Source organism: Antrostomus carolinensis, unplaced genomic scaffold (assembly GCF_000700745.2).
Source record: "Antrostomus carolinensis isolate BGI_N321 unplaced genomic scaffold, ASM70074v2 scaffold16984, whole genome shotgun sequence".
Lineage (NCBI taxonomy): Eukaryota > Metazoa > Chordata > Aves > Caprimulgiformes > Caprimulgidae > Antrostomus > Antrostomus carolinensis.
The window spans coordinates 8019-21656 of NW_010312961.1; the positions used below are offsets into that span (position 1 = coordinate 8019).

Genomic DNA, 13638 nt, shown 5'->3' on the forward strand with positions numbered 1-13638 from the left:
CCACTCTCTGGAAAATCATCCAATTTGAAATGTGTTTACCATTACACACAGACACTAAAAGAACAGACACATTTCAATCCACTGAAAACTCCAACATTTACTGAGTAAAATCATCATAATCCATATTTTATTAGATGGTTAATTTGCTAATTTACCGAAGACAAGCTTTGGCAAAGTATATCCCCAAGAAATACTAAAGTTCTTACTCTAAAACTCTACTTCCATGGTTCTACCACAGCCGAACACTTTTTGGTAGAATTTTCCTGTGATACATAAATCTGAAAATTAAGTGACACAACAACATTTAAAACTTCTGTTACCATTAAAGCAAAATACAATACAGTATAATTTCTCAGTGATATATTTAAATGTACTGCAAAATGTATACAAAGTCAGTCCAAGGTCAGTAAAGAATCAGTTCTGCCTTTTGAACTTTACCCTTCCAAAAGATACAGGTTATGTAGAAGACCAAGGTAATTCAGGACTTATCTGTATGCATTCCCTTTAAAAGGCAGGCAGTGTGTGATAAAAATAACATGGTTAAAAGTAATGAACATGTGATGTGAACATTTTGCATTTTCAGTAAAAAAATAGAAACTAAACAACAAAACACATCTTAGAAGGGGAACACTGAAGCCTGCCATTATATAGCTATGCTTCTCATTCTTTTCTTTGAAGATTAACAGCACACAGAAAATAAGTGAATTTTATCAAAATACAGCACATTTCTGCTAATATATCAAAAGAATCATTTTCTATGTAAATATTACTGAAAATCAACTAAAAAGAATTAAAATATACAAAGAGTTGTTAAAGGGTTTCAATTAAAATTATTAGAACTATACACAGTACAATAAGAAATAGTTAACATCTTTGAAAGAAGTGCAATAATATTGGAGTTCACTTATTTAAAAAGTACTTCCTGTTTATTACTGCTAGCTATGTATAATTCCTCTCTCTTCCAGCTCATTGTCCCAAAACTAAAGGAGAGGCTGGTGTTTTTGCTAGCTTTATTTAAAGCATTTGCTTTTGTACACATGGGTTGAAGAAAGCATCTTATACCTGTCTCAAACCACCAACTTATATGCAATTAAAAATGATCTGCAATAACTGAATATTGCTCCAGTGACAGGCTAGTCATTAGCCCTAATTAAAAACAGTTATTGGTCTTCTATGGCACTTTTCCCTGGTCCATAACAACTGTGTATTAATTATCACTGCAGATTATGCAGTCACTATTCCATTACAATGGAGAAAGAAAAATAAAGTTAATGTTTCTGGTAAACAAAATTAATAGAAACATAATTGAATGTTTTATACAGTAATAAGGAAAAAAGGCAGCCTGCGGTAAATCACTATTACATTAATATAGTTAGAAACCCTTTAATGACTCTGAAGTGTCTAGTTCACATTTAATGTTACCTGTAGAACAGCCCTTTAAGAACCATCATTACAAACTGGTGAGTACACCATCCCTTTGCTCTCCATCTCACCACAGCAATTCTCCATCACTGTTCAAAGTTTCACAAACTTGCTTTGGTTACCTAGCTCCATGTGTATGGTTTCCTTTTTGATTAACGAGGCAATGCAAAGGCCAATCCAAATCGAGATGTCTTTCATAACCCTTCCCGCATAATTTACTTTGTGTGTGTCTAAATATATATTACAGGCAACAACCTTAAAAACTGGCCATTTCAGTTTCATTTTAAAAATCTACAAGGTTAAAATGGAGTACTTTTTATAAAGATAAAAGAATCACCATTTGCACAAAATTTGGGATTTCCACAGCAGAGAAAAACCTCTGGGCACATTTCCACAGTACAGTTGAAAAAATTATGTATGCAAGAAAACCCAACTAAACATAAATCACATGTGGCAATGAATATTCAATGACTACATTAAGAACAGATCCTGTAAAATATCACAAATTTGTAGTTACAGTCTTCCTAAAAAACACCATAAGCTTTTATTGCATTTTCTATTGGTAGACGTACACTCCAGAACTAAACACTTTTTCTTCTTCCCTGATTCCAGATTTAGTGGATAGTTGTTTCACCTGACCTTTATTCTGTCCAACCAGCACCACCTTCCATCTACCCATTCATCTATACAATGTGCACATAGCAAAATCAACATTTCATATCCCCTTGTTGATATCTACAGAAGTGGTTTCAGCATAGCATTAATATCCGGTGAATAAAAATAAAGGCAATAAACAGCTACAGGACAGACAGCCCTGCCATCTGTCCATTGGCTACAACCGAGGCTTTGCAAAGCCTTGCACAAATATTAGTAATGTGTATGAATTATCCAAAAATAAACCTACCATCTGTACAAAAAACAGCACAGGTTTGTTCTTGGAGGAGTGATCCTTAGATTGCTATAATGCTTAAAAACAAGTTTATTCACCATATGCATTTCCAAAATGATTTTCTGTACGTTTTATACAGTGGTTTTTCCCCCTTTAACCACAAGTTCAGTATTTCCTGTACAAATTTTGATCATAATTCTTTTCAAGTTCCTTTCATGTATAAAAATAAGCAAAATATTCAGTTTCCCATAAATCCTTCAATGAATCCTGCTGGCTTATCCCCCCAGTCCACAGTATTTATGAAGAAACTTCTCGCACAATTATGAGTTCCACTGCATTCTGAAAAGTCTTTAGCAAAGATACTGCTTGTCCATGATCAATATTGATGAAGCTGTATCCATTAGCCTAAAAAGAAATACTTAAAATTTAAAATGACAGTCTCATATGCCATGTTAGGGAAACATGTCTCACATTTCATGTTAGTTTACTTAAGCTTTAAGGTTTAAAATAAACAAATTCTGTATGCACATAGACAATAAAACACTGCATATTTTCAGATTACATTGCTGATGTCAGTTGAGTATGTACCTGCATGGTACATGAAATTAAACTACTGTTAGCCTCGAGGAATTTTGCCCCAAAGGTATTGCAAATAAATAAAAGAGAAAACTGAACTTCAAACCATTAACATAAGACATCTAATTCATCAGCCTTAATACAGCTTCACCAAAAAAAGCAAATGCAGTACAAATGTTACATCCCAGTTTAAATATCAGAACACTAGAAATGCCACTTGTGATAAATTAAAACTATTGAAGCCTTTAAGAAAAACATTAATGGCATTGGGAGCCATTTTTAGGGTGTGAGACCTCCTGAGGTCACCCCCAACTTGACAATTCCTACGACTCCAAACAACATTGTCATTCTTGGGACAGGTTTGGCCTGGCAAACTCAGGCAGGCCTAAATGCCTACAAAGGACAGGGAAAACATGGCTGTAGTTTAACTTCTCAGAGTGTACTACTGCAAATTCATGTTCACTCTGGGCAGTAAAATCTTGCAGAATGACAGATTTGTCCAGTTTAAACTGTTAGTGCTTCCAGCAATGCATCCCACCATCCTGAGCTACTGCCCTTTATGCGGTGAAAGAGAGAACGGGTCATGTGCTCTGCGCCTTAGCTGTGCCACTTTGGAGCTGCAGTTCCTGATACCATTGCTCAACACTTGCTATTGCTACCAGCTGAATCCTTTTGTGTAGAGGCAACTGTTTTTAAATCTGTCTAGGGCTGTAGAGAAAGATTTACCTATAGACTCTTCAGGGAGTAACAGTGGCAATAACCCTTCCAGATCATCATCTGTACAGATTGCCCTAGTCCTAACCTAACATGCAACAGCATCTTAAGACGTACATGCAATTACCTAGTTACTGGTCATGTAGAATATTTTTATTAGACAAGCATATTAGACACAGATTATAATATGCATGCCTAATACCCATTTTACAGAGAATGTTGCAAAATCTAGCATAGCAAACTCATTTTGGGAGAAACGATATTCAGTCAAAAACTGCAGAAGTTAGCTAAGTGGCAACAAGACTGAGTGGGACTGTTGTTACATCATCACTGGGATTATCATGGGGATAAATAATGTGCTGTTACACAAAAAAATATTCTTAGTTATGAGAAATGAAACAGCCTGTAATTGTCCAAGTGTGCAAATGCAACTTCTCCTTCAGAACTTCAATTTGTTTAATGAATTCCTCATTAAACAAAAAGCAAAACCCAAGCATGCCAAGATGACAAAGGGAAACTTCATTATAAGTGTCACACAGACAAATGAAATTCCATTAAGACAGGAATAAACCATTGAAATAAAAGTCACCTTTCACACACATTCCACTCTATAAATAAGTAACGACTATGCTACCAGTATTTTCAAAGGTTTAACATGCTTCTTGTTCCTGTATGGTGTGTTGGAGGGTTACACCCATCCCTTAAAGTCATCCATATCAGTAAGAGAACTAGGACCTTTCTCACCCCAATGAGGAAGAACAGGTACAGAATTATTTATAGTGCTCAAAATTGAGCCATCCACCCAAGCTGGAACAACTCGATCTCAGTTTAGTTTTCTTCTGTGCTTTTTGGCTTTATCTTTCATTTGAAGGATTAGGCTGCATTTTCAGTGTTGCTTTGTTTTAGAAAACTGTTCACAAGATCTTGTGGTTTAATTGAGATACTAGTGGGTTTTTTTGTTTGCTTTTTTTCTTTGTTTTTGGCTTTTTTTAGAAAACAGAAATGCAGCAGAGTCAACTCTACCAACATTCTCAAACCAGTCATGTGGTGAATAATTAATAATTTTAACTAGCTCTGCAAGTTTAAGGGTGGCTACAGCACTGTTCAAATGTCCTGTTAGCCCACTGCCCTAAAACAGTAAGGCTTATATAATCCTGTTGTCTATGTCCTTGACCCCTCTCGAAATAGCTTATGAGCTTGTTAGACAACTTCAAACAAATCTGATACATAACAAGTCTGAAAGGTACCAACAATCCTACAGAAAAGAACTGCACAGCTGCAGCCCTGAAGCCATGGCTCCTGAAGCAACCTACTTGGCTCACCTGCAGCAGATGGGGCATCCAGGCGGTACCTGCTGCAACCAGCCAGGTGCCAGCCTGACAAGAGGCAGCTTCTGCCAGCACTTGCACATGTCCAGCCCACCAGCTGGGCAAGAGGTAGCAAAGACAGACAGAACTGCAGGATGGAGGGGGATGTAACAGCAAGGTGCAGCTGGCGAGAGGGGTTGTGAGGGGCAACTGCTGGTGTTCAGATAACGCATTATTCAGAACACTGTACGTGAATGACCACAAGTTAAATAAATGAATGATAGTGAAGTCTAATGAAATGCTCATGTTCCATCTTGAATAACAACATTATGTCTGGTTTTTTATCTTTGAAAGTGTGGAAGTTCAGAGTTTGAAAAAATGATCCAGCTGATTAAAATGCTTCAGCCTGTATCACCTATCCTAATGTTAGGTGGAAGAAAATGCTTCTGGAAAAAATACTGGTAATCCATCTAAAAATTAAACATTCTGGTCTTAGAAAAGGTGCAAACTAAAAATGAGCTGGTATATTACATAGGCTAGTTAATTAGATGACCACAGTACCTGAATTATTTTATCTCCAGGCTGCAACAACTTAGATGCTGGTCCTTCTGGTTGCACTCTAGTTACAAATATACCCTTGAAAAACAGAAGTGGAAAACATGTTTGACAACTTCTTTCATGAATAGTAGGGTAGCATGAAACAGATGTAACTCAAAACTTTTTTTTTTTTACTTTTCTATCCTAAGTAGAAGAGAATGCAATACTATTCTACAGGTCTACTGGCTTTTGTGACTGCTTTCCTTTTCTAATGTTTAATCCAGGAGAGCTGCCTTTAAAGGAGTGGTGAATGACAAATTCTGATCTGCTGTTGTTTAATTTGCAGATGTGTCAAGATGAATTATCAACCATCAGAAAAAAGGCTGTAGCCTGAATCATGTTCTCTTTTAAGAGGCTTCCTAATTGTAAACCCCACAACTCACTATCTCAAATTTGTTGACTGATACCTGGAACTGATACAAGAGCCACACAGACAGAATAATCCTCTGTGTTGTCATGTGACCCCTCTGGTCACCTAACACCCTGATTTTCCATATAATTTATCCTCAGTTTTCTCCCCTCCACTTCTGGAGTTTAGTGGTTTGGAGAACACATATACTTTTTTTTTTCTTCTTTGCTAAACACTAGAAACATTAGTAATGAGAGTGATTTTAAGATGCATTAGTGTAAAATACTCACATCATCTTCAGGTCTGAATGGATTCCCTCTACCACCAACTCCTCCTGATATACTAAATCCAAGTTCTGGATCCTTGTCAATTCTCACTCGAATCTGCAACCAAAGTTAGATGAAGTGGCTGAAAATCTGCATTCAAAGCTACTGTAATGAAATTATTACTAAGGAATTCAGGTGAACAAAAGCTTTAAAAAGAAAAAAACCTCAAAAAAAGCATTTATCACAGTTCAAGATTATTATAATCACAGTTTATGTGGGCTTTGATTTCAGAGATGTTTAGATATTATGTAAATTTATTTAATGACCTAGAAAATATACATGTTTCCATAAAATAAACTGTTCCTCCTATTTCTTTGCTACCTTTAGCTGAATTCTTAAAAAAAAAATCTAACCTCATTCCTACTTCACTCTAAGTTCTATGTAGCTAACATTGTCTCTTGCCAGACTAATTGACTATAAAACTTATTTTACATAAGAAGTGGAGATTCTCATTCTAGCACAGAATGAAAACATAGTTCTCAGTATTTTCTCAAAAAAAGATGAAATAATACAGAGGAAACACCCCGCGTCCAAGAGCAGAAAGAAGGTTGCCGCAATGAAAGGGTCATTAAATTGTGTAAGATTTTCTTATCCACACCTATCATATCATAATTATCAGGCACGCATCAGATGCTCACACTTTATTTTAATCCTGGATTTTGTTTATGGATGCACATTTCTACATTTGCATGTTTTTGAACCATTCTGGATAACAGTGAATAGATGAAAAGTCCTCTTAAGTTGTACTGCTACTTTGTATTTTTTCAGTTACCAGATAAATAATGAGATGCTGATCAATAAATGTAGTTGAGAAATACAGTTCTAGCTCAGTAAAAAGATGCAAGTTTATGTTTCTGGGACATTCTGACAAAATCTACCCCATTTACCTACATTAGACAAAAATCTACCCCATTTTTCTCTTAAAATATTCACATAAAAAGAGTTCAAAACTAGAAGGAATGTGTGATTTCAGTAGTAGAATTGCACTAAGATAACAGTCTTCTGCTGGAAATAAATTCCTATATGATCTCTGTCATTATCTACAGAGAAATGGTAATAAACAAAAACAATCTAAAAATTCACTGCCACTGACAAAGAGATGTCATATAATCAAGTTAGATTTTATTATTACCTCTTGCTTTGCCAACTCGTGGCTTTGTCTGGGAGAACATTGGGAGTGGGCATAGGGAGGCTGGTGGGCAACTTTCAACATCAGATAATCAATCAGTTGCTCTCTAGATGGATGTCTTGCGACTGATGATTGAGGAGGGAGATGATGGACTTGGCTGTAGTTTGCCTGAGGTCTTTGAGGCTGGCACATCTGTCCATTTGTCAAAGGTATCTGAATAAAACATGAATACTCAATGTCATACATTTTATAAGCAGTGATTCTCAATTTCTCCCTTAGTATTTCAGTATTTCTCATACCTGAGTGCTTTTAATTTTAGGAACATTACTAGAACTACTCTTTTAGATCATGTACGATTACACTCAATTTTCTTCATAGTCACCAGCTGAGAACAAATCTGAAAACTAAAAACTTACTTTGATGCTAAACTACTAGAACAGACTAGACAGACTTGGCTTTTAGCACTTGTTTCACTGAGTTATGACAACCAGTATTTTCTAGCAGTGCAACTGCCAGTACAGACACTTGGTTGATATCATCATAGGTTGCATTTTTATTGCATAAAATTCATAGATTTCATAACAATTCCCAGTAGATAATCCACAAAATAAAAATCCCACACAGCTAGCAGACAGAAATTATACACTCTCCAAGCATCTTTGGGTGACCACTTCAAAGGAAAACCTCCTAAGCAAAGTCACATACAAGCTTAAGATTTTAGTATCAAAACTGTAATGATATTTCCAATAAATGTTATTCTTTTGTTAACACATCTGTCACTGATTTGATAGATATAATGATGACAAACAGCAGTAAGGTACACAACTGTCAAGACATACAGTGCATTCAAACCACACCACTAGGAATGATGCTGGACGTGATAACGTTTCTTACTGAAGCCTCAGAGTTACTGTTCAGCTCTGCACTGACATGTGCAGCCTCTTCTCTCCTCGCCTATATGCCTCACCCTCTTACCCAGACTAAGTAGCCACGCATCCATCTGTATGATTACAACATTCCAGAAATGCTACAGTCTTGAGTTAGATTTTTTTCTGCCTGCCACCATTATTTCATTAGCTATAGGATACAAAGATATTAAAATACTCTCTTCCTCAATATTATAAATAAGTGTGTAAATTTCAACATTTAACTATGTTATGTGAATGGACACATTACAGAAGCTATTTTATTAGGATGATGTTTTTTATGTCACAGTGATTCTGAGAAATGGTAATGTGTGTGTATATATATATTTTTTTAATTTATTTTTTTTTAGCTTATTTACAGATCAGATGTATTCAGTTTATACAGTTTTCTACTGCCTTTTCTGAAAACCTAAAGCACAACAGGGAAACTATTTTTTGTTGCACTGCCAGAGGTAGAGTTTACAAGCCAACACGTATCAACAGCTATGCAAATTCCCAATATCCAATGTCTGTAGAAATGAAACTGAAATTATAAAAAGGAAATCAATTGCTGCATCGTAATAATTTACAAGCATACATTTAGTTTTATTTTAGTAAGTCTTGAAACAGGTTTCAAGTTTGTTCTTTAAAAGGTTTAATTAGCTTCAGATTGCTTTCCACAGTCTGCCATATCCCAATTTCCACTTGCAACTATACCTTTTGTTGCAAATTTCATCTTTCAAAGCCCCCGCTGAAGCAAAACAAGAACTATTCCCATTCATACATACCCTGGTTTTGCTACGATAGAGTTAATTTTCTTCTTCATAGTTAGAATAGCTGTATTTTAGTTTCAGTATGGGATTTGTTATGAGGAGAATGTGGATAAAGGACTAATGTTATTAGTTGCTGCTGGAGCCAAAGGTCATAGTGTTTGACTGGCTTGCAGGTGCCAAGGACAGGGAGAAAGGAAGCACAGTAAAGAGCAAAACCTGAAATTGGCATTTGGATGTGCCAGTGAAATATTCCAGATCATATCACGTCATGTCAGTATATTAACCAGGGCTGACCAGTAATTGGGGGTATTCTCTCAGGGATCATTTAGGCTCGCTCTCCCAGGGTTTGGGTTTCGGGACTGTCTGGGCTCTGGGATCACTGGCTGGCACAGGCTGGGCATCGGTCGGCGGGTGGTGAGCAGTTGCACTGTGTATCACTCATTTGTACATTCTGTTATTACTGTTATTATCATTATTATTTTATTTCAATTAGTAAATAGTTTTTATCTCAACCTGTGAGTCTTCTTGCTCTTACCCTTCCAATTCTCTCCCCTGCTCTGTGAAGTGGGGGAGAGTGAGAGAACAACTGGGTGTGCGTTTGGCTGCAAGCCAAAGGAGTGAAACCACCTCAATACAGTTAATTATTCTGTCTTCCAAAAAAGAATGCTATTTCATTTATGTCATCTTCAATACATGGATACTACATTTTAAAGAAGCCCCAGTTCCAACTGCTATCCCAGCATGTTTCTACAAATAAGAAATATATCCTTGCAAATAATAATAAATATATCCTATCCATGGTGTCATGTAGATAATTACCTGTACAGCTATTTTCTTCATGCTGTCCAGAGGAGCATCTTTGAGACTAAGTGTGGCAGATGAGTAATTTTGCTGTCCTGACATGAATACTTCATCCTGGCATTGGTCTCCTAGAGTAGAAGCCTGGGGATGCTTTAAACAGAATAGAGAGGTAAAGATCACTGTCTTCATATAATTATGACTAAAAAGTTCTCACAAGAAGCCCAGAATAAAACATTTTAAGGGCTTTATAATTCTTTGTCTTCTTTGATTAACTAGTACATGTTAACTAGTTTATGCAGAAACACTAGTTTATGCAGAAAATCTTACTAGCCAAAACACCACACCCATAAAATATTAATGGATATTTACAAAAACTAGCAACTGCAGAGGTGTCATTGATCACCAATAAACTAATAAGAAAACAACAACAAATGCTAAGGACTGCCTATTCAAGGATTTATATGGTTAAAAGAGTCTTGGTGACGTTAGCCTGCTCACTATGGATACAATAACATCACTCAGAATGCCCAGAGTTAAGGAGTCATTTCCTCACATTTTCTTACAAATTAAAATACTAATTTTCTTGAATGCTCAAAGTATCGTACAGTACAGTTTACATCATCAGAATTTTTTCTGGGAGAGGAGAAAGGATAATAAGATTTTGTTCAACTCTATCAACCTAGGTTAAATTTAGAACGGTAATCTCTTGTTCACATATGTACAACAAAACTAGAGAGTTTTACATATGTTCAATCACCTAGAAAAGCCAATTAGAACACTCAACTTCATGACATCAAATTGAAAAGCCCTGCAATAAGTTCAAGGCATATGAAGTGAAGGCAAAGCATTTGATTTAATGCCTATTAAAAAATTCCAGCACATAAATTATATTATTTTTATTGAAAACATTGTCCATATGTAAAAGCAAAACCCAGGATAATAACCTACCAATTTACGGCAACACCTCTCACAGTTTACTCTCTCCCCCTCTATATATTGCAATAGCCTCCTGTAGGTACTCACTCGAACAATGTGCACACCAGAACCTCTTCCGTCTGCAACACTCAAGGCAACACTACCCTGGCTGCCATGCAGATCCCTAGAGCTGCCATAGTGAAAGCTGCTAACTGCAGCGTAATTGGAATTAAAGGACCTAGACAGCATGCTCTGAATAAAGAGGGGACAGATTTAACACAGAGATTAGTGCAGCATGCATAAACCACAAGACATGTTACACATAGACTAATACAAACATATTTCATTGTCATGCAAGAAAAAAACATGCAAGAACAGTACCACTGTGATGTATAAAACACAACTCAGTGACCCCTATTTGCCTTTATTTACTGTAAATCAGCATCCAATCAGCAGTTAACATGCAGAATTACAGGTAAATAAAGTAATTCAAATGTTCGTGTGTCTGGAAAAACAACAAGGGTGCACTGCTTATAAAAATTTCTAGATTCACATTAAATTTGCAACATATTAAAAATGTACAAAGAGAAGCTGACAGTCAAGATAAACCCTTGTGGAAAACCATCTAATTACCAGTTATTATTTTGTCTCATTCCCTCCCCCTCTATTGCTGGTACAGTACAAATAGAAATTACAGAGATTTCACTGTTTGACCCGGTTTTCTTGTTATTGCAATGCTGTCAATGTCTGCAATGCATTCCAGTAACACTTCACCCAAGAATGTGAACAAGCTTCATTTAAAGAAAAGAGAGGCTGGTAAGAAACCTTGGAGTCCAACCCTGTGCTGCTGTAGGCAATCAAACAGGTAACATGAGCTCAAGCACAAAAGTGATAGTTGGTTTGGTTTTGAGCTTCATTCCCTTGCAAACCCAACCTCTGCAATGTTGGCAAAGGTAACAGAAAGAAAGCAGTGGACATTACCGTCTTGCCACCATGGACTTTGTAGTTGTAAGAACAAAACAAAACAAAAAGACTGCACAAAAGAAGAAAAATAAAAACCTCCATGTTTTGTCCAACCTGACAAACAAAACAAGCCTATACTGAAAAAGTGACAAAGAACCATGAAAAAACATTATCATGGTAAAAGATCAAAGCATCAAAACCCATCAAATTAAGTTTTGTTTTTTAGAAAGTTTCTAATTTTTACAACTTTAAAAAAAAAAAGAAAAAAGTTCAAAATGATATCATTTGACTAAAATACTGCAAAAACTCTTACATTAATAAGTACCTTTTAGTGTTTGTCTGCTGACCACATATACTAGTCTCATTCTGAAAACAGTCACTAGTCCTCAGGCAGACACTTGCTCTTTCATACTAACTTTATCTTGTGAAACTAAAACTAGTTTAACAATCAAAGTCATATGTCTCTGCATATTCATATTCCCTAGATGCTCTGGTAGCACAGTCATTGGAAACTCCCTTGGAAGACATTTGCTAACAATGATAATTGACTTTTCCTGACCAAGGCTCTTGGATAACCTCTCACTCAATGGCACAGTCAGCTTTCTTCATGCTTCTCTTCTACACCTACCCTGTCTTCTAGTCAATGGATTTTTCAAGCTCCAAGACAAGTCTCCAGAGGCTTTCCCCATCTTAGGAAGGGAAGACTGTACTCAGCATTCAACTCTCTCTTTATTACACATTTAATCTAAGCTTACTGATTCTCTAAGTTTCAGGCCAAATACCCAGATAAAACTGCCAAAGACAGTTTTCCTTAGCTCCTTAGTGCCTCAAAGCATCTTCTTATAACTCTTCTCAAAACAGTCTTTATAATGAGCCAGGTGGCCTTTTTCCCCTACTTGTATAGGCAACTCTCTGAAGTCTCCTTACAGAAAGCTCCTCTCAGAGGCTGTTATATCTCTCCATCTTCTGTAAGTGGCAAAAGACAGATAAAAGTATAAGGAATGCATAGTGAAACTAGAAAGTTATCATCTGAAAGTGTCTCTAGCAGATCATCTTACTGTTTGGATCCCTAGATAAACTAGATTTACGCTTCTCTTAGAAGGACCCAAACAGATGATCAATAAATGGTGACAATCAAATTTGTATTTACAATTTAAGATAGGTCCGCAATAGGAGTTAGAACATTCCTACAGTTTATGGAGGCACAAACTTGTCCATCAAGAATTGAGATTTCAGTTAATTCAGTTTAGTGAACATGAAGGTAATTACAACAGCCTGATAATAGCTTTATTCAAGGGTTTATAAAATCTCCTTTCTTGGTAAAGACTTTTTCCAAAGTACAAAAAATGATTGTGCAATTGATGTAGGGAAGACAAGAAATACTGCAAACAGTATTTTTCTCCTCTACATTGGGCACAGTGTCTCAACACTACGTTACAAGGAATCCACAAGTACAAACTCTAAAGAGCAAATACTACTTAAAATTACATGGAGTTGTGAGAAAATTTTAGTTTAACACAAGAAGAGACTTCTAGTGACAAATCTAGGAAGTATTTTTCCTGTAACTATTTTTATCTGGGGAGAAACTGAGACATTTGGAGTGTGAATAGCATTCCTCTTTATTTTGTTTCTCAATAAAAGCACGATGAGGGCTGTACATTTCCTAGTGACACTCCTGAAGACTGCAGCACCAGAGAAGACGCTTTAGGAAATGTGAATATGCAGACGCCATTAAAAGCCCTGATTTTGATTGCAATTTATTAAAAATTAAATATAGAATAAATCCATGGTCTAAACTTCAGATTAAATACGAATGTTAATTCCAAGTACCAACTCCATTCTCCACCTGATTTACTGCAGTGTCTTAGGCAATAATGGCCTGCAAAGTGATAATTCAAATATCTGAGGCTTCAGAAATCTCATTTCAGTTGCTCTAAACTAATATACACTAACCAATAAACTCCCATGTTAC

At 36.1% G+C, this 13638-nt stretch overlaps 1 protein-coding gene across 1 annotated transcript in view; it reads right to left on the reverse strand.

Moving 5' to 3' along the window:
* Positions 1-105: 105 nt before the first annotated feature.
* ERBIN (erbb2 interacting protein) overlaps positions 106-13638 on the reverse strand; it is a gene marked incomplete at its 5' end in the record, with an annotated part of 36920 nt that continues 23387 nt past the window's right edge. The window contains 6 exon segments of the mRNA XM_029084793.1: positions 106-2716; positions 5470-5544; positions 6145-6237; positions 7313-7522; positions 9807-9938; positions 10812-10955. Coding sequence (XP_028940626.1) covers positions 2609-2716; positions 5470-5544; positions 6145-6237; positions 7313-7522; positions 9807-9938; positions 10812-10955 — 762 coding nt within the window.